Source organism: Cervus elaphus, chromosome 7 (genome assembly GCF_910594005.1).
Source record: "Cervus elaphus chromosome 7, mCerEla1.1, whole genome shotgun sequence".
Taxonomy (NCBI): Eukaryota; Metazoa; Chordata; class Mammalia; order Artiodactyla; family Cervidae; genus Cervus; species Cervus elaphus.
The window spans coordinates 11,167,124-11,192,209 of record NC_057821.1 but is presented as its reverse complement, the minus strand read 5'-3'; the positions used below and the strand labels follow the sequence as shown (position 1 = coordinate 11,192,209).

The window sequence follows — 25,086 nt, the reverse complement described above, 5'->3', positions numbered from 1 at the left end:
CCCCACAGCACATAGGATCTTTCTGAACCAGGGATCAAACCCATGTCCCCTGCATTGCAAGGCAGATTCTTAATCACTGGATCACCAGGGAATTCATCAGCTACATTCATGAGATTTGAGTCTCCCACTGCTTGTCATTTAGAGTATGTCTACCTTGGCTCTTTACCAAATCACTTTGTGATTTACCATTTGATCAAGAATGACTTTCTCATTTCTTCCTGGTAGTGAAAGAAGTAGAGTCTGTCTACTTTGTTTCTTTTGACACTTCAACTAAGGGCCCAGGGTTAGAACCTGTTGAGTGTTAGAGTATTAAGGTTAGTGGTGACTTGTTTTGAGTTGAACATTAAGATTTATAGTCCCAGAGCATATGTATGTATGTATGTATGTGTGTGTTTGTGTGTGTGCGTGGGCTGAAATGTATACTTGAGGTCAGTATTTGATGTTTATTAATCTGAAGTTAAATATCTGATGTTTTACTAAATTCAAATACAGGTTTGCAGAGCAGTTCTGAATATGACCCTTAGGGTCCCTGAATACCGTTCCCAACTGTATCACTTGACCATCTCTGGGCCACAACTTGCCACCTCTGTCCAGTGAGCTCCAGAGAGAAGGGAGTCACGTGCAAACACTAAGCAATGACACCAAGTTGTGGTTGTTTGTGAGGACTGTCCAGTGGTCCCTGTCACGCCTGTGCCCACGTCTAGCCTAGCACCATCTTCACTTGAACACTGTCTCTTTATGTGAACTGTTTCCCCACTTCAGATCGCGGACAACCCTCCCTCTCACTCCTCACCCGACACGTGACCATCTGATTCTCTTCTGTATTCCTGGCACTTTGGCCATTTCCTGGCCCATAGCAGTTTGCTCATCAGATGTTTACAGAGCTGAATGGGTGTGAGGTACAGATAGCCCAGACAAGTGAATGACCAAAGAGATTTGAAAATTCAGCTAATTAAAAGGCCCTTTCCTCTACCGAGTGTGAAGATCTCTATCACTGGTTTACTCTCTCCCCGCAGATGTTCAGTGCTTTCCAAAACGCCAACATCCTGGTGCTCATTGCAGGGTGTCACTGTGAGTATCCTTCCTCCTGTGAAGAGGGCTGCGTTTTGAATCCTGGATCCTCTCCTCCCCAGGTGTCTGACCCTGTGTGTGTTCCTGGTTTGGTTTGTAGCTTTTGTGGTCAGGTCCCTCGAGGAGAATGATTTCTTCGACACTGGCGTCACTAAGGCCCAGCTGTTCCTCACCCTCCACGACGCTGTGCTGTTTGCTTTGTCGAGGAAGTTGCCGGAGTCCTCCGAGTTAAGTGTGGACGAATCAGAGACTGTCATACAGGAAACCTTCTCAGAGACAGACAAGGTTGGATGATGTGAGGCAACGGGGGTTGGGGGGGGAGGTGGGGAGGTAGGGGGGAACATCTAATCAGAGAGAGATGAGCAATGTGCAGGGAAGGTTTTTGAGTGTGGCTGTCCCAGAATGTGAGATGCTGAAGGGTTCCCTTACCAGTTGGTAAAGAGCAGTCAACCTGGGTCCCCAGGTTCTCACACTGCCATGACATCTGCCTGTCATTCAGGATCCTTTCCCAGTCGAAGAAGGGTTACCCCACTCAGAAGAGGCCTCGAGAATCCTTTCACGGCAAGCTTGGTTACTGCCAGTGCCATACCAATTAATACCTATTTTAAATATCTCCCTATCCTTGGGATGAATAATGAAACTGACAAGCTAGCAGACGTAAAGATCTGGCAGTCTAACTTTATGACTAGAGCAAAAGGTAGGGATTATGGACAGAGACAAAGCTAAAGAAGACAGCAAGGGTCCAGGTCACGAAGGGCCTTACACACCGTGCCGGGGATTATACTAAGTCCCCTACATACAAATGAGCTCTGCCTCAAGAGTGCGTTCATAAGTCCAACACAGCTAGCCTCGGTACCCAAGTAACACAAGTGGCTGTATAGTACTGTACTGCAATAGGTTTATAATACTTTTCACACAAATAACACATAGAAACAAATGCAAAAAGTAAGCCTTCTAAGTCTTACAATATAGTACCTTGAAAAGTACAGTAGTAATCCAGGGGCTGACATCGAGTGAACAGGTAAGAAGAGTTACTGACTGGAGGCAGGGCGGGGAGGGGGGGAAGAGGTGGGAGATGGTAGAGCTGAAGGATCGTCAGCAATAGGAGATGGAGGGCAAGTTGCAATGTCACTCACGCCTGACACTGATGGCAGAGGTTCTGGTTCCTTGCTGGAACCAGACGCACGCTCACATCTTTGAAAGCTCGCAACTTGAAGGTTTGTATGTAGGGGACATATTATACATCAGGGGGTTGGAAAGACAAGTAAAATCAAGAAGACAAGACATTCGGGAATGCTGACAAGACCACTGTGGTTTAAATGGATGATCATGAAATCTAGGCTGGCTTAGAAAAACTAGAGGAGTTGGAAGTTATGGATTAATGGAGCCCGAAGCATAGTAAGTAACTGGGAAACTAGAAGGTGCCAAGAAGATGAAAAGCAAATTTAGGCCAGAAATAGTTTCTACTTTGCCGGGAACCCATGCTTTCTGGTACCATTAAGTCCTACTATATTCTGAAATTCCTTGACTGTTCAAAAATTAAATACACTTGGGAAATTTTAAGCCATCTAACTGTGTGTATTTCAGAAAGAAGAATCAAGACATAAAACAAGCAGAAGTCTTACAGAAGCCCCCAGAAGTAAAATTCCAGCCTTCTCCTTACTCCCAGACTCAGAGATGGAAGAGGAATCAGACTTGGATCTGTATTCCACAGTACAGATGTCTAAAGACCCTGGGCTGGGTCTGGACCTAGACCTGGATCATGAGGTGGAGCCTGAGTCAGAGCTGGAGCCTGAATCTGAGCTGGATCAAGAGACAGAGCTTGAGCCTGAGCCAGAGGCCAGTCCCAGGCCGAGTAGGCAGAAGTACTGGTCTCTGTTTAGGGCTATCATTCCCAGATCCCCAACTCAGACTCAGGCTAGGAAACAGTCAGTAGAGAGGAGGCATCAAAATGTGAAACCATACACATCCAAGGCTGGCACCAGTGAGGATACCTTGGAGATGAGCTAGGAGTAAGGCATCACATTTCCTTGGCAAATCCTCCCCACCCAAACAGGGCCACTTGGTCCGGAGATGCAGGCTAGTTACAAACTAGCAGCACTCGCTTGGCGACTCCTCCACCTGCTGGCCTCCTTCCTTGCTCAGCACTAGGATCGCACTCCCAGATCACAATGCTAACCAACCAAGACTTATCTCTGAATTCCTTATCCAGGCTCACTTCATCTTTTTTTTTTTTTTTTCAGTTTTAAAAATTAAAGCTTTATTTAAAACATTTGAATCCATTGTGGTTTTTACACAATGTGTTATTTTATTTTGTTTTTTAATTTTATTAGAATATAGTTGCTTTACAATGGTGTGTTCGTTTCTGCTGTACAATGAAGTGAACTGGTTATACATATACATGTATCCTACATGTAAGACCTTTTTTTAGATTTTCTTCTCGTTTGGTTCACCGCAGACCCTTGAGTTGAGTTCCATTTGCTAAACAGCAGGTTCTCATTAGTTATCTGTTTTATACTGTTTTATATATCTGTTTTATAGTGGTATATGTATGTCAATCCCATCTCCCAATTTGTCCCACTCCACCTCCCCCCCTCCATCAGTAACCATGTTTGTTGTCTACATTTGCGACTCTATTTCCACTTTGCCAATAAATGCATCTGTACCATTTTTCTAGATTCCACATATAAGAGATATACAATATTTGTTGTTTTTCTTACTTCACTCTATATGACAATGCACAATGCTTTTTACACTTCTGTTCAACTATGTGAGATATATCTGCAGTTCTAATAGAATATTTGAGATACAGATGGCTAGCCTTTATAGAAATTATACATCCTTTCATTGATGGTGAGGGTAATATAAGGCTGGTTCTTTAAATGAAGATTAAATATTACTGAGGAAAAAATGCTGTTAAAATGAGTATTCTCGTATTTACTGCAGGAATGAAGTGGAAGACTTCATAAACTGTCATTTTTGTTGTTCTCCATAATAGAAGACTATTTGTTGGAAGTTAACCAAAGCATCCTATTATCCCACTGTGTAGCAGATTAATGGAGTTTAAAATAAACTTCCTTGTATTATACAAGAAAATGGAGGGCTACATACTGCTTGCTATGTAAATAGAGGTTTAATTAACATTTAAGGTTTTGCACCTTCAGACGTTGCAAGTGTTAATTAAATCTGTATTTACATGGCATGAAATGCAGATTATGTGCTTTTCTTGTAAGAGTCAACAAAATTTGTTCGAAGTACAACTATTCCAAAGTGTAGTCAAAGTTTTGTGAAGAATAATCTTTTTTTTTTTCATTTATTTTTATTGGTTGGAGGCTAATTACTTTACAGTATTGTAGTGTTTTTTGTCATACATTGACATGAATCAGCCATGGATTTACATGGGCTCACTTCATCTTACCTTCACCAGATGTTCCACTGAAGGACTTCCTTCTTCATACCCCTCACCCTTGTGATTTTTTTCAGACCACCTCTAACTTATTCCCCTCATCTCTGTTCCCCTTCCTCCAAAGAGATGAGGCTCAAATAAAATACATAACTCTAGTTATATCTGGACCCTTCCTGCATCTTCTCCCTTCTCTGAATTCTGTATGCAGAAGAAAACGTCAGGTGAAAGAAATTACAGAAGTAGGTAGACATGGTGGGGAAGAAAGGAGCAATAAAAAGAAAAACTGCACAGAATCTGTACTTTATATGTAGGTTATCTCCACTGTGGCTTCCCTGGTGGCTCAGATGTGAAAGAATCCGCCTGCAATGCAGGAGACTCAGGTTCTAATCCCTGGTTTGGGGACTGTTAAGCTGAAAGCAGTTTTGCCGTCACTCCAAGGTCAGGATCTTGACAGTTTCAGAAGGCCAATAAACTGGACCACCTGATGTGAATGTTAGCTCTATACAGCTCCCCGTGGTCTTCAGATTACCTTCACCATTACTTCTTCCATACAATTTTTTAAGATACAGGCAACCTAGAATCTGTACTGTCAGTGGGCCAAATTTAGTTAAAATCTGTGACAGACACAAACTCCTTAGGAATGGAGAAAGTCAATCAAGTCACTAGTTTGGTCCAAATTCATTAAAAAAAATTTCCCCTCCTCCATTAAAAAAGTCTAGTATTAAGGTACAACCTGAAGAGAAATATAATCTCCTGGGCAAAGGCATATGGAATACTGAATTTTATTTCCCACTCAGTAAACAAGATTACTCTTGCTTAAATAATCAACTTCTCTCACCTGTTGGATGAAAGAAATACTTGTTAAAGTGTGTCTCTTTTCACAGAGCTTGCAGGTGCATTTACTCATTCTGCAGACATTTACTAAGCATCTGCCACAGCACCCCAAACTGTGGGGTAAGTAAAAGAGTATATCCCTCCCTACTTGAAACATGTATAAAGTGAGACATAAGTTTTGTAACTAGCCCAAGGTCATATACAATCAGAGACAGCCTTAAAAGAGGTGGGAGCCGAAATCACAAGCTTCGTTTGTTCCTGTTTACTCAGCACATTTACTGAACTCCTACTATGTGCCAACCATCATCCCAAGTGCTGAAGACACAAAACAAGCAGGATAGATAACAAAAATAATTATAAATTGTGATAAGTACCTTGAAACCCAGAATATCAGAAACCCAGAGGGCATAGCATCAGGAGGACCTGCACCTATCTTGGGTGTCAAAGAAGCTCTTCCTATGGTGATGGCATGTGGCCATGCGTCTGATGGACAAGAAAGAGACTTAAGGCAGGGCCCAATGACTGCCAGGAAGGCAGAGCCAGACGGGTGCCTGAGAGTGTTGACGGTGGGTTACGTACAGAAGCTGGGCACTCAGGGACACCCACAGTTGGAGCCTAAGGGTGATTACCATGGCCAAGGGTTCAACCAGAAGCTGGGTCAGACCAGGAATGAACTGTCAGGAGCACTGAACTGTGGCAGGAACAGGCACAGAAATGTTTCAAAACCAAGAAAACATTTCACATTTAAAACAGGAGTTACTAGGAAGTGCATGCAGAGCCCAGTTTCTGTGAATGGCTGCCCTCTCATTCCAGCTCCCTTTCAGGCCCACACTTCCATCAGAAGGTCTTTCAACACAGAAGCAATGGCTTCGGACACTCTGGTAGAGTTTAGACTTTGGTTCTTTCTGTTATAACTGCAACATGGCTAAAAATTGACTTTCATGCATGTCCTCAGATAGACCAACCTGATGCTTGGGCTACAGTCTGTCTTTAAAGAACATTCTCTATAAACCCATAGCATCCATCCCCGCCCAAAATAAGAATAAAAAATGGTCAACTGATTGTAAATAGTTCAGCATTAAAGAAAGAATAAAGTGAGCAATAATTCAAAGGCTCTCCCAAAATGCAGGTCACCTGAAATTCTGACATTTCAAACTTTACAAAATGCCATGGTTTGGATTGGTTGGCTCACTTTTCATTGCATGGTCATCATTGCAGATTTTATATCTCTCATGGGAAATTGGAGAAAAATTCTAAAGCCAAAAAAACTAGTATAGGCCGGATCTGAAAGTATAACTATTTTTGCACAAATCCCTGATGGCTCAGTTGCTAAAGAATCTGCCTGCAATGCAGGAGACCCCGATTCGATTCCTGGGTTGGGGAGATTGGCTAGAGAAGGGATAGGCTACCCACTCCAGTATTCATGGGTTTCTCTGGTGGCTCAGCTGGTAAAGAATCTGCCTGCAATGCGGGAGACTTGGGTTTGATCCCTGGGTTGGGAAGAACCCATGGAGATAGGAAAGGCTACCCACACCAGTATTCTGGCCTGGAGAATTCCATAGACTGTATAGTCCATGGGGTCGCAAAGAGTTGGACACGACTGAGCGACTTTTTCACTTTCACTGGAAAAAAAGACCTCAAAGTGGCTATGTTCTACAGTAAATGGATTACAGGGGTAGGATTTATATTAATACATATTAAAAAACTAAGTGAAATCAATAGAACTGTAGAAAAGTAGGTTTGGAAAAAAATATTGGTCAAAATAGGTGGCCCTAGGTAGCTGTCTCTAGATCCTTTAAACATCACAAAGCCCAATGGACTGTAACTTGATCTTACCCATATCTTATTTAGATGATATTTAGATGAGACTTTGCACTTAGACCTTTTGAGTTGCTGCTATGTGAGAAGGTCATGAAGTTTGGGGAGCCAGAGATGGAATGCTATGGTCTAAATGTGTTGTCCCAAATTCATATGTTGAAATCCTAATCCCCAAGATAATGGTATTAGGAGATGGGGCCTTTGGGGGGTAATTAGGTCACCCTTATAATTATTAATGGGATTACTGGCCTTATAAAAGAGGCCTCAGAGAGATCCCTCCTCCCACTATATGAAAACACAGCAAGGACTATCTATGAGCTAGATAGTGGGTTCTCACCAGACATCTAACCTGCCAGCACTTTGATCTTGGACTTCCAGTCTCCAAAACTGTGAGAAATAAATTTCTGTTATTTATAAGTCACTCATTCTATTGTATTTTGTTATAGCAGCCCAAATGGACTAACATGCCCAAGGACTTAACTATACTGCATCTAGATTCAGTGCTCATTTATCACTAGAAATACAGGAAGCAATGGCAAAATCCATAATCCATGATGGCATAATAATCTTGAGATCATAGAATCTCAGTGCTAAAAAGGACCATGAGGGTCATCTAGACTAATTTTACCCATCCAGGCTCCTACAATTAAATTTAATTAAACCCATACTTATTGGAAGACTCACTGTATCCCAAATACTCCATGTTTCCATAATCTATTACTACATAACAATGGACCCAAAATTTAGTGGCTTAAGCAATAGTCATATATTTGCTTACAATCCTGCAATCTGGGCTGGGTTAACCTGGACCCATTCATGAGGCTGTAGTCATCTAGAGATCCTCCTGGAGCTAGAAATTGAAGATGGCTTTGCTCACAAGTCGTGGCGTCTCTGCTGAGATGGCAGGAAGAGCTGGAGACTGGCCAGGCAGTGATCTCTCTCCCCGCAAGATTTCTCCAGAAGGGTACCTGGACTTCACACGGTGGCTCGAGGCAGCGTGTCATCCGCCACGTTCTGCTAATCAAAGTAAAGTGACAAGCCCAGCCTTGATTCAGTGTGAAGGCAAATCCACTCTACTAATTTTTTTAAAAGTCTTTATTACAATATCACTTCTGTTTCATGTTTTGGTTTTTTGGCTGAAAAGGCATGTGGGATCCTAGCTCCCCAACCAGGGATCAGATCCACACCTCCTTCATTGGAAGGCAAAGTCTTAACCACTGGACTGCCAGCGAAGTCCCATATACTCCACTTCTTGTAGGGAAAATAATTTATGGCCATTTTTAATCCACCACACTATGAGAAGCATGAGGATAAAAGAATAAATAAAATATGATGTCTCCCCTCAAGAAGCTCCTAAGCTTACAAACAAGCCATATGGGGAGGGAGTGTCATGTCTCCTAAATGAAAAGATGATGATAATGAGAAGTATGGAAATACAGATGACAGGAAGGGTTAGAAAGAAAATGAGAGAAAACCGCTGAGAAGAAATGACACCTGAGCCGGGCTCAATTGAGACTAAGTGGGATAAACCTGAGGTTCTCGATGGACCAAGGATGAGCAGGGGCACTACATCTACTGTGGAGCTAGTGTCTGCTTGGGGTGGGCACCAAGAAAAATCTTGAGTTTTGTTCTGGGAAACAGTTTGATCATTTCAGGTATGACTTGTATGCATTGTTAGGTGAAACTAGAGCATCATTTGTATAGGACTAAACTATTCCCCCAAATTGGGACAAAGTCTTTCTAAAAACTCTCTGAATACTGCTCTGAATATTGGACTTAACAAAATCAAAGGAACCTCATGTTTGAATTAATTTTGTCTTATCTTAAAAATCTGCTGATGGAGACATTTTTGAGCTTGTGATATAGTTTTGAAGTGAAAGTGAAAGTCACTCAGTTGTGTCCGACTTTTTGCGAAATATAGCTTTTTGTGTTTTTTTTTCTGGCCACATCACACAACATGCAGGATCTTAATTCCCAATCAGGGAATGAACCCCGGCCCCAGCAATGGAAACGTGGAATCCTAAGCACTGGACCTCCAGGAAAGTCCTCAAAATACAGTTTTTCATTGTAAGAATAATACTCTTTAATGAAAATCTATAAAATACAGAAAAGCAGGGAGTAGAGGGGAAGAATTTTTGAACTGTGCTTTTGAACTCTGGTGTTGGAGAAGATTCTTGAGAGTCCCTTGGACTGCAAGGAGATCCAACCAGTCCATCCTGAAGGAAATCAGTCCTTAATATTCATTGGAATGACTGATGCCGAAGCTGAAGCTCCAATACTTTGGCCAGCTGATGCGAAGAACTGACTCATTGGAAAAGACCCTGATGCGGGGAAAGACTGAAGGCGGGAGGAGAAGGGGACGACAGAGGATGAGATGGTTGGATGGCATCACTGACTCGATGGACATGAGTTTGAGTAAACTCCGGGAGTTGGCGATGGACAGGAAGGCCTGGCATGCTGCAGTCTGTGGGGTCTCAGAGTCGGACACAGCTGAGCTGAGCTGAGCTGAACTGAACTGAACTGAGAAGGGAAGATCTCCTGTACTTTCATTCCCTAGACATAAATCCTGTGAACATTCTGGAGTGTTTCTTTTGCTTTACTAGAAAGCATGGAGTTGTCATATAATAAAGGGATTCTTCCCTCCCAAAGTTATAGAACTCTAAAACTTTACCAAATTTGCGGATGCTCTGATTAAATCTAAAATACTCTCATCCCAGCATGAATTTCTTGTTCTCAAGGACTAAGATAAACAACCTGGAACTCTGCTGGATGCTCCCACCTGGCCTCAGCCCTCTAGGCAGCTCCAGGCCCACAAGTTTGTTTCCAGTATCCTTTCTTCAATATCATAAATTTAAGGAAACACTACGGAGTTGACAGAAATCTGGTTTACTGAACAGTAACTTTTATGAAAGTGACTAGGAGACTGAATATAAACTACAGCAATACTTAAATGCACTATGCCCTTGTGCCAGAAATTAGCAATTTTTTTTTCTAAAAGGAAAGCAGTCTTTATTTTGGGGGGCTTCCAAAGCTTGATTTATAGTAACTACAAACATTGCTACTTTTGAAAGTTTATAGAAAAATTCTTAGAAAATTTCAAACATTAGTCACACTGTTGTAATATTCATCCAATGTTAATAATTTGTTCTTCAGTAAGACTGAAATTCTTCATAGCAAATGCCCCAAAGCAGGCATTAAAAACTTGCATGCATGTGTGCTAAATCGCTTCAGTTGTGTCCAACTCCTTGTGACCCTATGGACTACATAGCCCGCCAGGTTCCTCTGTCCATGGGATTCCCCAGGCAAGAATACTGGACGAGGTTGCCTTGCCCTCCTCCAGAGGATCTTCCTGACCCAGGGATTGATCCCAGGTCTCTTGAGTCTCCTGCATTGGCAGGCAGGTTCTTTACTACTAGTGCCACCTGGGAAGCCTTTTTTTTTTTCATTAATTTTTATTAGTTGGAGGCTAATTACTTTACAGTTTTGTAGTGGTTTTTCTCATACATTGACATGAATCAGCCCTGGATTTACATGTGTTCCCCATCCCGATCCCCCCTCCCACCTTCCTCCCCATCTCATTCCTCTGGATCTTCCCAGTGCACCAGCCCTGAGCACTTGTCTCATGCATTCAACCTGGGCTGACGAACTCTTTCACCCTTGATAGTATACTTGTTTCAATGCTATTCTCTCAGAACATCCCACCCTTGCCTTCTCCCACAGAGTCCCAAAGTCTGTTCTGTACATCTGTGTCTCTTTTTCTGTTTTGCATATAGGGTTATCGTTACCATCTTTTAAAATTCCATATATATGCGTTAGTATACTGTATTGGTCTTTATCTTTCTGGCTTACTTCACTGTGTGTAATGGGCTCCAGTTTCATCCATCTCATTAGAACTGATTCAAATGAATTCTTTTTAATGGCTGAGTAATATTCCATGGTGTATATGTACCATAGCTTCCTTATCCATTCGTCTGCTGATGGGCATCTAGGTTGCTTCCATGTCCTGGCTATCATAAACAGTGCTGCGATGAACATTGGGGTGCACGTGTCTCTTTCAGATCTAGTTTCCTCGGTGTGTATGCCCAGGAGTGGGATTGCTGGGTCATATGGCAGTTCTATTTCCAGTTTTTTAAGGAATCTCCACACTGTTCTCCATAGTGGCTGTACTAGTTTGCATTCCCACCAACAGTGTAAGAGGGTTCCCTTTTCTTTACACCCTCTCTGGGAAGCCTATTAAAAACTGACTGTTAACTAATCAGCTAAATATTTGTGAAGCCTTCCTGAACACCTGTGGCTCTATCCTCTGTCGTCTCCATAGGCACCATGTTTATCTAAGTAACAGCCAATCATGTCCGACAGGTACTAACACTAAGCTCACTTACTGTACAAAAGAAGCCTAACACGGATGTGTGTGCTTTCGTAGCTGTTCTGTTCGATGCTCATGAAAGTAGATCTAAGTAACGCCCTTTGGGGATGAGAGTTTACTTGGCCTTGACTGTTTCTCATTCTAGCCAGTGAACTCTTTGTTTATAATAACACTTAAAAAAAAAACCCTGTAGGGGACTTTCCTGGTGGTCCACTGACTAAGACTAAATTCCTAATACAGAGCACTTGGTCTGGAAACTAGATCCCATATGCCACAACTAAAGATCCTGCATGCCACAACGAAGACTGAAGGTCCCACATGCTGCAACTAAGACCTGGCCCAGCCAAATATGCATAAATATAAATAAATAAGTAAATAAAAACCCTGTAACACTGAGGGTAAGTAAAGGGAGCCCATCAGTTGCATAATTTGTGGTGTACCTGCAGAGGACTGCACGGCAGATCCATTGCAGCCTTAAAGAAAATGTCCTATTTGCTGATATAGTAAGCAACAGATCAAAAACCATGCAAGAACTAGCATCTTCATCAAAAGTCCTGTTACAGTGAATCATGTAAGGGTTGTGAGCATTAAAACTAAAGTTGGGATTCCACTGTTCAATTCAAGTAGGCGGGGATCTGTCGTCACGATGGAGGTTCACAGAAAACTCTTCATAGAGCCCCTGAGCACAAATGGGCCTTCGGGTTTCTCTTCAAGAACAGCTTCTGCTTCGAAATGGTCCATCACTCACTAGTGACAGGGACTGCCTGTAATCTGAAGCAAATCAGGCATGAGAGCAGTGTGAATAATCAGCCTGTTTATTGATGTAATCAACTCTGTTTATCCCAAGCTCCCTGACTGCAAACATGGGCATGGCTGTCTCCAGATACTAATACCTGACGTTGCTTCTTCCTACGTGTCTGTAAACACTGGGTGGTTGTATCCTCTTCTGAGTCACAATTAGCTTGTGAAATTGCAGAATCGTTCTGATTTATTTCAGTCATTCCAGGAGCTGACTTTGGGTCCCGTTTATATAACAAATTAACCTAACCTGTGAAATGTCTTAAAATGCATGTATTTGTGCATTGGGAAGGGGATCAACTTTTATCAATACTAAGCTGCCTTGTCTCTCTAGGCTTATCCTCTTCATCTTCTGCAGAAGCCAAGGATGGGGCAAATGTATCAAAAAATGCTGAATGTGGGCTCACAGGAATATGCTGGGTTTTTTATATCAAAATTAATTAATTTGTTTATTTGGCTGTACTGCGTCTCAGCTGCAGCATGTGGGATCTAGTTCCCCAAACAGGGATCTAACCTGGACCCCCTGCATTGGGAATCCAGAGTCTTAGTCACTGGACCACCAGGGAAGTTCCAGGAATGTGTTGTTCACTCAAAGTCCATTTGGGGGTTAAACCTGAGCCCGCAGGAAAAGGACATTTCTCAAGCATTAATCTAGAAAGGTGTGTTTTTCTTGTATTAGAAAAGAGGAGATTCGACTGTTAGTTAGTCCTCATAGGAAAACCCCAGTCCACAGTATCCTGCAACTTCTGTCTCAGAGTGACTCCCTATAGTGCTGCTGGAAATGATGTTCGTATCGTGTACAGAGCTTATGCCATTTTGCCCCTCTCTCTTTTCAAGTCCACTTTGAGTACCACCAAACCTTTTTAATTTGTTTCTTTTTGCCATGAGAATTGCGGGATCTTAGTTCCCCAACCAAGGACTGACCCCAGGCTATGGCCATGAGAGCACTGAGTCCTAACCACTGGACACCAGGAAATTCCCTCCACCAAGCTTTCTACAGAACATATCCTGTGGAGCATGGCAGTAGCAGAAATCTCCTCTTGCAAGTCTTGCTCCTGGCGTGACACATGAATTATTATCCATTACAATGCTTATTTCAATACCCTGAGGAGTTTCAGTGGCACAGTTTTGGTTTCTCCATGAAGAATTTGAAGGGCTTAATCCCTATTGTAAGGCAACATTTCCTCTTCAGGGACTGCTCTGTGGCTGAGAAGTGTCTCCTATATTGATATTTTTCTCTTTGATAGACAAGCATCTGTTGGAGCTCAGGCCCACATTTTCACTACAGCTTCCTCTCGTGGCTGAAGAGATTCTGACACCTGGATTGGAAGTTATTCCACATTTCCCCCACGTTACCCACTGATTATAACCACTGCTATTGTGACCAATAGCAGGCAGGGCTTTGGAGCGGCGGGAACCTTGAAAGAAGTATGCTGTTCTTCTGGCCACAGATACGCATGGTGCCCTTAACCTGCTATACTCACTGAAACTCGCCCCACTGGTGTTCCTTCTTCCATAGAACCCGACTCTGAAACAGTCTGATTAACAGTACATGGGAGGGACTTGCCTGGTGGTCCAGTGGCTAAGACTCCGGACTCTCGATGCAGGGGGCCTGGGTTCGATCCCTGATCACGGAAATAGACCCCCACATGCCGGAACTAAGAGTTTGAGTGCCAGAATTAAGATCAAAGATCCCAAATGCCACAACGAAGACCCAGTGGGACCAAATAAAACATCAAAAAAATAAAGACAGGGCAACTCAGATGGTCCCCACGCTTCCACTCTGCTATGATGCAGGGTGCGCCTCCTCGCCCAGGTAGCACTCATTTATTAACTCTATTGTGTGTCAGGTTCTGTTCTAAGCACTTTGCCAAAGTTAACACATTATTCTGCACAACAACCCCATGAGGCAGGGCTGTTATGCCCCACGTTTCCTAGATGAGGAAACCTTACAGGAGGTCCCCCTGCCCTGGACTCCAGCTGAAGCCTCAACTCTACCATCTATGCACTGCTTAACATCTGCGGCAGTTGAAGGTTCAGAATAAATCCAAATGAAGGAAGATGCCTGATGGCTGGGTGCATGCAATGCTGCAGGTACTTGATGGGTAGTACCATATTTAATTGTCATTTCCTCCAGTGCCTCTCCTTGAGAGCAACAGTTATTCTTTTTATCCAGGGTAAGACTCTAAGACCAAGGGTTTGCCCAAAGTCATAGCTATTCAATGTCAAAGCTGAAATTCAACCCCAAGTGAGATGCCAAAGATGAGGCTTTTTTTTTTTTTTTTTTGGTTGCATCACTTGGCTTTTGAGATCTTAGTTCCCCCACCAGGGATCAAACACGGGCCTCTGACATGAGGGCACCAAGTCCCAACCACTGAATCGACGAGGAATTTCCAGGCTTTCTCTTTACACAGTGCTGCTTCCATTTGGGGAAAGGTGGCTCCTTGATGCCTTTAAACTGAAAAATGCACATCAGTACACTGAGTGCCTCTGTGTCTCTGCCTCTTCTCCCTGTCCCCACCCACCCCCACCCCCGCCCCACCGTACACACACCCAGACACCCGTGGTTTTTACATTCTTCCATGGTGGTATTGTTCAGTCACCAAGTCACGTCCAACTCTTTGAGACCCTGTGGACTGCAGCACACCAGACCTCCCTGTCCCTCACAATTTCCCAGAGCTTGCTCAAACTCATGTCCATTGAATCGGTGATGCCATCCAACCATCTTGCCCTCTGTCACCCTCTTCTCCCACCCTCAATCTTTCCCAGCATCAGGGTCTTTTCCAGTGAGTCAGCTTTTCGAATCAGGTGGCCCAAGTATTGGAGCTTCAGCTTCAGTCCTTCTAATGAATATTCAGGCTTGATTTCCTTTAGGATTAACTGGTTTGATCTCCTTGCTATTCAAGGGACTCTCAAGAGTCTTCTCCAACACCACAGTTTGAAAACATCAACTCTTCGGCACTCAGCTTTCTTTATGGTCCAATTCTCACATCCATACATGATTACTAGAGGGAATGGCAAACTGCTCCAGTACTCTTTCCGTGAGAAGCCCATGAACTATATCAAAAGATATTTTTTTCATAACATTTCTGAAGATAATTTACTGAGCACCTACTATGTATCTGACACTTTTCTTTTAGACCTTGGAGATACAGCAGTGAACAAAAGTCAGTTATTCCAAGGAGCAGTGAGGCAATCAAAACAAACAAAAAGGCCTCTCCCTCCCCCAAAAATGCTCAGGTACACTGGCTGAGGGTGTATAACCCTCTCAAGGGTCCAAACGAAGGAATACGTTGAAATACTGCTGTTTGGATTGAGACAGTAAATAACTTTAATGACTGGATAACACATCTTTTTGCAAGTCAGATGGTTTCGAATTACCATTTTCAACAAAATTGAATAAGGACCTCTTAGAATTGTCTGTAGATGGCCATGAATATAAATTTTGATGATTACCATGTGATTTTTGACACATTTGGAAGGAGATTTTTAAAATTATATTGCTGTGCCAAACCCTTTCTATTCCCATATATAAAAATTTTTATTTTATGTACCAAGTTTTCTCACCCATTACCAAAAAAATGAATAGAATGATGCAGACCTCATTAAGAAACATCACCTACCTTTGCACTGATGAATATTTGCAAAAAAAATTTCATCTATCACAAAATGATCCTGTATGTTATTTTGATTCATCATGCAGTAATATTCACAATGATAGGTAAGAGAGTTTTTAGAGGACCATGATCTTAGGAAATGTCTTTGCAAACTAAATTACAATGTTAATGCACATTTATGTGGTGAGGGATGACAGGATGAGCAAGACTTTTTCTTAAAATTTATTTGACTTTGCCAGGTCTTAGTTGTGGCACTTGAATCTTTGTTGCACCATCCAGGATCTTTTTTTCTTTTTGGTTGTGGCATTTAAACTTTTAGCTGCAGCATGCGGGATCTAGTTCCTTTACCCGGGATTGAACTCGGGGCCCTGCATTGGGAACGTGGAGTCTTAGCCACAGGACCACCAGAGAAGTACCAATACAAGACTTTTAAACATAAAATTGTATTACCTGAGGATGAACTTCTGTGAGAGGAAAACGAAATAGAAATACAAGTTCAAGGAGAAAAGGAGGTAATGTAAAATTTCTTTTTTTTTTCTTTTTTTCCATTTATTTTTATTAGTTGGAGGCTAATTACTTTACAATATTGTAGTGGTTTTTGCCATACATTGACATGAATCAGCCATGGGTAAAATTTCTTATAATTAACAAAATGATTTTATTTTTTTTTACATATAAAAGTGTATGACGATGGGCATCAAATTGCTATTGTATTTAAATTCCGCTGAATGGCATTCAAAACTGTGATGTAACACTTTTAAACTGTCAATTTCCTTTCCAGTTTGTATGCCTCTTATGTAATTTTCTTGTCTAGTGACCCTGGCTAAAACCTTCAGCAGGTGACTGAATACCAGTGGTGAGAGTGGATATCCTTTTCTTGTTCCTCATCTTAGGGAGAAAGCTGTCAGTCTTTCATCATTAAATATGCTGATAGTTGTGGGTTTTTTCCTCAGCCTTTATCAGGTTGAGGAAGTCCTATTTCTAGTTTGTTGAGTGTGTTGCACAGGGATAATTTAAAAAAGTTACTTTAGTGAGGAAGGAGACAAAGTGCTTTTGTGTTTGGGCCTGTGCTGGGTCTTCGATGCTGTGCACGGTCTTACTCTAGTTGTGGCGAGCAGAGGCTCCTCTCTAGCTGCGGTGCGAGGGCTTCTCTTTGCAGGAGCTTCTCTCCGTTGCGGAGCATGGGCTCTAGGGCTCTCGGGGTCAGTAGCTGTGGCATGAGCTTAGTTTCTCTGAGGTATGTGGAATCTTCCTGGACCAGGGATCGAACCCGAGTCCCTTGCATTTGTAGGTGGATTCTTTACCACCGAGTCACCAGAGAAGTCCAAGGAAGTAAAATGTTGGAAAGCTCAAGTTCAAGTTCCTTAGAAGCTCCAAGCTCCCGACTATACCCCCCAGCACCAAACATAGTGCCTGCATAAAGAAAGGGCCCGGTCAGCATTTGTGGAGCAAACTACCTCCCACCTTCCCCCTTGCACTTTATACTTCAGCAACACTAAGCTGTTTATGGTTCCCCTACATACCACGTGGGGCTTCATCCCTCCCTTCTGTTCCCAGCTGACATCTATTCGATGCTCACCAATGCTGCACAGGGTCATCTCATTCAGGAGATGTCTCTCTTCTTACCCCTCCTCAAATCCTGAACTGAGAGGGCCTCTTTTTTTGTGCTCCTGTGGTACTTCATGCATCTACTTATATTTATAATATGGTTTGTGGTGAAGAGTAGGAATTTGAAAGCCTGGCTGCTCCGATTCAAAACTCTGCCTCTTGCTATGGAGTGTGTGTGACTTTGGTTGTACCTCAGCTTCCTCATTTGTCAAACACAGAAGATAATAATAGTATTGATCGCATAGAGTTGTTTGAGGGATGAGGGACAACAGCATCCAGGAAACAATTACTACTATATAAGGATTAGCAGATATCTGTATATGTATAAACGGCTCACTTGGCTGTACCCCTGAAACTAACACAACATTGTCGGTCAACTATATCCCCCCTGAAAATTTTTTTTTTTAAGAATCAACTATTAAGTCCTACTGGGCAAGGTCTATGTTTTCTTCTTCTCTGCTTCTTGAAGCCCTTAGTCTCATGCCTGGGCTGCAGCAGGTACTCGATAAATGCTTGCCCTGAGGGTGGGCCTAGTGGAAAGGATTTGAAAGAAGGAAAAGAAAAACAGATCAGATATTGCATAGCAGGTAGAAATCAGAACTCAAATGTCTAAACCATGTTGCCCATTTTTATGTGTTTCCTAAACTGTCTTTATTTTGGCCCCAAGATTGCCAAACTTTAGAAATTAAACCTGTAGTCAGAGCCTCCAAAAGGGCAGAGACCTCAAAGAACATACACAGGTCATACGAGCTGTTCTGTGCCTGCCTGCCAGTGAAGGTTAACAAATGTGTGTGGCAGATTTTAGTCAAAACTCGCTTCCTTTATATCCCGGGAGTGAGGATGTGGGGCAGACAAATCCTCATCACTCAGACTTGTCTGGTAGAAGTTCATTACCAAGTATAAAGAACTTAGACTTGGACCCGATCAGCTTAGGTCAGTTTGTAACATCCTACTGCCTCCCCAGAGCACCTCCAGGGAGCAGAGAAGGGGCTCCACCTGCCTCCAGAACAGCCAGTCTCTGCAACCTCCTCATTGCTAGAGAACCCAAACCCCCAACCTTCATGCTGTGACCAGAGGAGGCCATCCAAGAGGAGGCAAGAGTTTCCCACCCCACCAAGTCAAGGTTTTTATTCTTATATCTCCTCTACCTACTCCCCTCTTCAGTCCAGCACAATTTCCTTGTGAAGTTTAAGATTTTTGTTGTTGTTGTTGCACCACACAGCCTCTTCGTTACCCAAGCAGGGATCAAACCTTTGTTGCTTGCACTCACAGTGCAGTCTTAACCACTGGACTGCCAGGGAAGTCTCAAAAGTGAAAGTTGCTTAGTCCTGTCCAACTGTTTGCAACCCCAAGGGCTATACAGTCCATGGAATTCTCCAGGCCAAAATATTTGAGTGGGTAGCCTTTCCCTTCTCCAGGGGATCTTCCCAACCCAGGGATCAAGCCCAGGTCTCCTGCACTGGGGGCAGATTCTTTACCAGCTGAGCCACCAGGGAAGTTTTTATAGAACAAAGCCAGAAAAAGGTTTATATCTCCAAGCAACTTCAGTTCTCAAGCCTCTCCAGGGACAAGGGAGCCCAAGAGGCTGACTTACTCACTTGGAAACTGCGGTCTGCTTTGGGTGGAGCCTGCTGACTGCCCAGACAGGCTGTGCTGGATACTGTTTGCCCCTCCAGACTCACCCTCCGCCCTCTCCACCCTGCTCTGTGCCCTGGGAGGCTGGCTTGCCTGGACTGTTTCACCCAGGCACCCCTGTCTTCTAACTTCCAGGTGGGTTTTGTGAAGGGGAGGCACTAGCCAGAGAGGATGATTAGAGAAAGAAGCTGGGTATTAATTTCCCTGCTGGTGACAGCTGGGGCTTCCCCGGTGGTCCCAGTGTGAAAGAATCTGCCTGTCAATGCAGGAGACATAAGAGACACATGTTCGATCCCTGGGTCGGGAAGATCCCTTGGAGGAGGGCATGGCAACCTACTCCAGTATTCTTCCCTGGAGAACCCATGGACAGAGGAGCCTGGTGGGCTACAATCCATAGGGTCACACAGTCAGACACGACTGAAGCGACTTAGCACACACACACAAGTGATGGTTATATCCCTTTATCAAAGGGCACAGCTGTATTCAGGCAGTGCTTCCTTACTACAGCTCTGCTATGGGTTGGATTGTACCCCCTCCCCGAAGACTTATTGGTATCCTATCCCCCAGGACTTCAGAAGGTGACCTTTTGGAGATAGGGTCTTTACAGAGGTAATCAAGTTAAAATGAGCTCTTGAGAATGGGTCCTAATCCAATATGGCTGATGCCCTTATGAAAAGGGGAAATCTGGACATAAATCAAGATACACAAAAAGAGATGATCTGAAGAGACATGGACCAGGAAGTCACCCACAAGCAAGGGAAAGAGGACAAATCCTTCCCTCATAATTTTCTGAAGTAACCAACCTTGCTGACACCTTGATTTCAGACTTCTAGCCTCCAGAGTTGTGAGACAATGCATATCTGTTGTTGAAGCCACCTGGTCTGTGTTACCTTTTTTACAGCCTCATGGCATGTGAGATCTTAGTTCCCCTACTAGAGATGGAACTTATGCCCCCTGCATAGGAAGGGCAGAGTCTTAACCACTGGACCACCAGGGAAGTCCCTATGGTACTTTGTTAAGGTAACCCTAGCAAACTAATACAAGCCCTCATTGGGTTCTGGTAACACCTCCACCCCTTGTTTCTTCAGGCCTAGGGTGGTAAACACTCCCACTGGTGCTAGGCCCTGGATGCCTCATCATCTCTACCTAGCTGGTTTCCCTTAAGCCCCTCAATCCCTTTATTCAATTCTCTCCAATTATTCTGTTGACTGTGCCATGTATCCTGATACTCAAGCCTACAATGTAATTATATTTTCCCAATATACTTCACAAAACTATCAAGAGAAGTATCAATATACTTCACAAAACAAAGACAAGAGAAAGTTCTATTGGGGTTCTCCAATCATGCAGATGTCTACTGGGAATCTTATTCAAATAAAGCATCTGTTTTATTCTCACTTTCTTCTTCTCTTGTCTATTTCATCTCCCAGGACACAAGGAAAGCCATAAGGGGAAGTGATACTTTGGATTTAATTCAGATCAAAACTTTGAGAGTTTGTGCTAATCAAGCCAGGGAATGTTGGGTATGATGAAATAAGTATGCTACACTTAGGTGCTCATATTTCAAAATTCCAAAGAAGCATTAGGGAAGATCCAGGACGGTCTTAAAAAATAAATTAGCTCATAAGGAATGGGATCTTTGCAGAAATTAAATTCTCACACTGCCCATACGCAACAAAACCACAATGATTTATGTTCTTTGAATAATTCTATTTTTACAAGAACTTGCAGAAAAACAGTTGTGGGAGAGGGGTATGCATATAATTGAGAATAAAATAGCAAAAGACCACTTTTTTTTTTCTATTTATTTTTATTAGTTGGAGGCTAATTACTTTACAATATTGTAGTGGTTTTTGCCATACATTGACATGAATCAGCCATGGATTTACATGTATTCCCCATCCCGACCCCCCCTCCCACCTCCCTCTCCACCCGATCCCTCTGAGTCTTCCCAGTGCACCAGCCCCAAGCACTTGTCTCATGCATCCAACCTGGGCTGGTGATCTGTTTCACCCTTGATAATATACATGTTTCGATGTTGTTCTCTTGAAACATCCCACCCTCGCCTTCTCCCACAGAGTCCAAAAGTCTGTTCTGTACATCTGTGTCTCTTTTTCTGTTTTGCATATAGGGTTATCGTTACCATCTTTCTAAATTCCATATATATGCGTTAGTATACTGTATTGGTCTTTATCTTTCTGGCTTACTTCACTCTGTATAATGGGCTCCAGTTTCATCCATCTCATTAGAACTGATTCAAATGAATTCTTTTTAATGGCTGAGTAATATTCCATTGTGTATATGTACCACAGCTTTCTTATCCATTCATCTGCTGATGGACATCTAGGTTGCTTCCATGTCCTGGCTATCATAAACAGTGCCGCGATGAACATTGGGGTGCACGTGTCTCTTTCAGATCTAGTTTCCTCAGTGTGTATGCCCAGAAGTGGGATTGCTAGGTCATATGGCAGTTCTATTTCCAGTTTTTTAAGAAATCTCCACACTGTTCTCCATAGTGGCTGTACTAGTTTGCATTCCCACCAACAGTGTAAGAGGGTTCCCTTTTCTCCACACCCTCTCCAGCATTTATTGCTTGTAGACTTTTGGATAGCAGCCATCCTGACTGGTGTGTAATGGTACCTCATTGTGGTTTTGATTTGTATTTCTCTGATAATGAGTGATGTTGATCATCTTTTCATGTGTTTGTTAGCCATCTGTATGTCTTCTTTGGAGAAATATCTGTTTAGTTCTTTGGAGAAATATCTGTTTAGTTCTTTGGCCCATTTTTTGATTGGGTGATTTATTTTTCTGGAATTGAGCTGCAGGAGTTGCTTGTATATTTTTGAGATTAATCCTTTGTCTGTTGCTTCGTTTGCTATTATTTTCCCCCAATCTGAGGGCTGTCTTTTCACCTTGCTTATAGTTTCCTTTGTGCAAAAGCTTTTAAGTTTAATTAGATCCCATTTGTTTATTTTTGCTTTTATTTCTAATATTCTGGGAGGTGGGTCATAGAGGATCCTGCTGTGATTTATGTCAGAGAGTGTTTTGCCTATGTTCTCCTCTAGGAGTTTTATAGTTTCTGGTCTTACATTTAGATCTTTAATCCATTTTGAGTTTATTTTTGTGTATGGTGTTAGAAAGTGTTCTAGTTTCATTCTTTTACAAGTGGTTGACCAGTTTTCCCAGCACCACTTGTTAAAGAGGTTGTCTTTTTTCCATTGTATATTCTTGCCTCCTTTGTCGAAGATAAGCTGCCCATAGGTTCGTGGATTTATCTCTGGGCTTTCTATTCTGTTCCATTGATCTATATTTCTGTCTTTGTGCCCATACCATACTGAAAAGACCACCACTTTTAAGAATAACTTCTGTTAGGGTAAAATCCAAAATAGATTAAGCCTTGTGAAATGGGGGGGGGGGGTGGATTTTTAAGGTTACATTTAAAGGAGGAAGCATAAAAAAAGGTATAAGCTTTAGAATAGGGAAAAAACCAAGCAAGCTAGCTTATGTGAACAATTATAGAAACTGTAGAAAAAGTGTGAAGAACTGAAGCATGCTGGGAGAATGGGGAAAACAGAAGAAAGAAAAAGAAGAAATAGTCAATCCTGGGAACTCAGTCCAATAAGCTTGACATTGGCTCTGGAAAAATTCTCAAATGAGTTATTAAACAGGACTGGTAAGCTCTTAAGAGAGAGAAGCAACAGTCACTCAGGGTCAGAATAGGTGTGACTGATTCATGCCAAGTTACGCATTCCTTTTTGATGGATCCGCACTAACCTATTTGGGTTTTAGCTCAGCTCTCCGATTGTCCCTCACAGTGTTTTCTCTCCCTCATCCAGACCTTTCTCATAAACTGCACATCATTTTTTTTTTTGCCACACCCTGTGGCTTGTGAGATTTTTAGTTCTCTGACCTGGGATCGAACCTGGGACCTTAGCAACGAGAGCTTGGAGTCTTATCCACTGGACAACCAGGGGATTCCCACATCATTTATTCTTTGATTAGACAAATATTTGAGCACCTAGTAAGTGTCAGACACCCTAATAAGTGCTTGTTAGTGAAGATACACCAAGGAAAACCCAAGCAGCACTCCAACTCGCATAGAGTTTACTTTCTGTGGGAAGTAATTTCCCCATTCTGGGACTTTTCCTGAGCGACCAGCACTCTCCTGTCTTTTCTAAATCCTGAGCAGGCAGAATCCTCAGACTCCAGGGTTTCACTGTCTGCCCCAAATCTCCTTTTGTTTTCAAGGATAGAACTCAGCGGAAACTGGGTTGTAGTTTTCCTTGGACACCAGGTGCTGTCCTCTTTTGCAATCTGCTTAGAAATGCTATCATTCAGGTTCCCTGCAACAGATATTAATTATCTAAATTTCAAATTTGGCAAACCTACATTTCCAGCCTCACGTTCTACTTCATCTCTTTAGTCATTACCAGCCTCAGTCCCCACCTGTAGGTGTCCAAGCCTGTGTCTTTTTGCTCAATTGATTTTCTCATTCAGGAATGTGTGACATCTCCTCCACCTCTGGAAATCCTACACATTTCCCAAGACCCAGCACAAAAGCTGTCTCCTCCCTGGCTGGACTTAATGACCTACTTTGCTCAATAAAATCCTGCCCAAGCCCCCATGCTTGACCTGTGCAGCATTATTGTACTTTCATCTTCCCTTCTCAGTTAATTACTTCTCGGGCTTCCCCATTAAGGTCTAACTTCTAGAAGAGTGAGGATCTGCAGGCTTCCACCTGTCCTGCTGTAGTACTTTACAAAGGGGTTGGCAAACTAAGGCCCGAACCAAGAATGGTTGAAATCATGGGAAAAGATCAACAGAAAAATAGTATTTCATGATACCGGAAAATTACATGAAATTCAAGTTTCAGGGACCATAAAGAAGGCTTGTTTTGAGCACTGAGAAGCTTTTGATCTCTAGTGGCAGAGCTGAGTAGTTAACAGATCTTATTTATGATCCCCAAGTCTCTAAGTTTACTACATGGCCCTTAACAGAAAAACTTTTCTAACCCTGCTATACAACAAGTATTTGATGAATGATCACTGTGGCAGGACACCAAGGTTCTGAGTACATATCCCCTCCGAGTTAGCTTATTAGTGTAGTGGAATTAATAACTATCTTGCCTTTAAGCTGTCATGAACATCAAATGAGAAAATGCACTTAGAAAGTATAAAACTATTCTATAAAGACAATTGCGTGTATTTGTACTGAAAAGTTGATAAAGTGGTAAAATAAGAAAACACTAAGTTTTATTCTCCCGCTTCCTTCCTTTAAGTCTTCATTTGACTTTGAAATTGTACGAGAAAACTCACTTTTAAAGTCTTTGCTTTTCAAGTAACGATAAAGTCACAGGTTCCTTCCTTCCAGTCCCTGTGATGCTCCTACTCCTTTTTCTTTCTTTCTTGTAATTTCGCCCTCAGTTTTCCTCACAGTTTCTCAACTGGCCCTCACAATAGCGCAGTGGAGGGACTGGGACACACCTGATTATTTCCTTTTACAGATCAGGAAACCAAGGCAGGTTACAGTCGGTCAAGGAGCTCTGACTCAGCACGCAGGGAACCCTCTATGCCACCCTGTTCACCATTCCTCAGGAGGCGACCGCCCGGCGAACACACTAAAAGCTCGTACTGCGAGGCTTCCAGGCTCGCTTCTCAAACACCCCGCGCGCGCTCACCCTCGGCGTTCTTCCCCTCCCCTCCTCCCCCACTCTTCACGCCCCCCCCTCCTCACGAGCAGGTGGTAGGCTCCGCGCTCAGCGCGCAGGCGCGCGCCGTCGTGGGCGGGGCGGGGTGGGCGCCGAGGGGCGGGGCGTGCGCGGGCTGGGTTTGGGGCCGCGGCGGGAGCGGGAGTCACCGCCACTCGAGTGCGCAGGCGCCTGGCGGTTACCGGTCTCGCCATGGAGCGGAAAGGTGAGCGGTGGAGCGGCCTCT

General features: G+C 43.0%; 2 protein-coding genes and 1 pseudogene across 3 annotated transcripts in view; 2 read left to right on the top strand and 1 right to left on the bottom strand.

The window, feature by feature from the left end:
- The window catches only part of SLC26A8 (solute carrier family 26 member 8), an 83,027-nt gene extending 79,749 nt beyond the window's left edge, over positions 1 to 3,278 (top strand). For both annotated transcript variants that reach the window (XM_043907289.1, XM_043907290.1), the window contains exons 18-20: positions 1,017 to 1,071; positions 1,172 to 1,356; positions 2,659 to 3,278. In XM_043907289.1, the coding sequence (XP_043763224.1) occupies positions 1,017 to 1,071; positions 1,172 to 1,356; positions 2,659 to 3,081 (663 nt within the window). In that variant the 3' untranslated portion in view covers positions 3,082 to 3,278. The remainder of the gene's footprint in view (positions 1 to 1,016; positions 1,072 to 1,171; positions 1,357 to 2,658) is intronic.
- Positions 3,279 to 8,104: 4,826 nt separating this feature from the next.
- LOC122697709 lies at positions 8,105 to 25,054 on the bottom strand (annotated as a pseudogene).
- Positions 25,038 to 25,086, top strand: part of SRPK1 (SRSF protein kinase 1) — a 69,915-nt gene continuing 69,866 nt past the window's right edge. The window contains 1 exon segment of the mRNA XM_043907288.1: positions 25,038 to 25,085. Coding sequence (XP_043763223.1) covers positions 25,053 to 25,085 — 33 coding nt within the window. The 5' untranslated portion in view covers positions 25,038 to 25,052.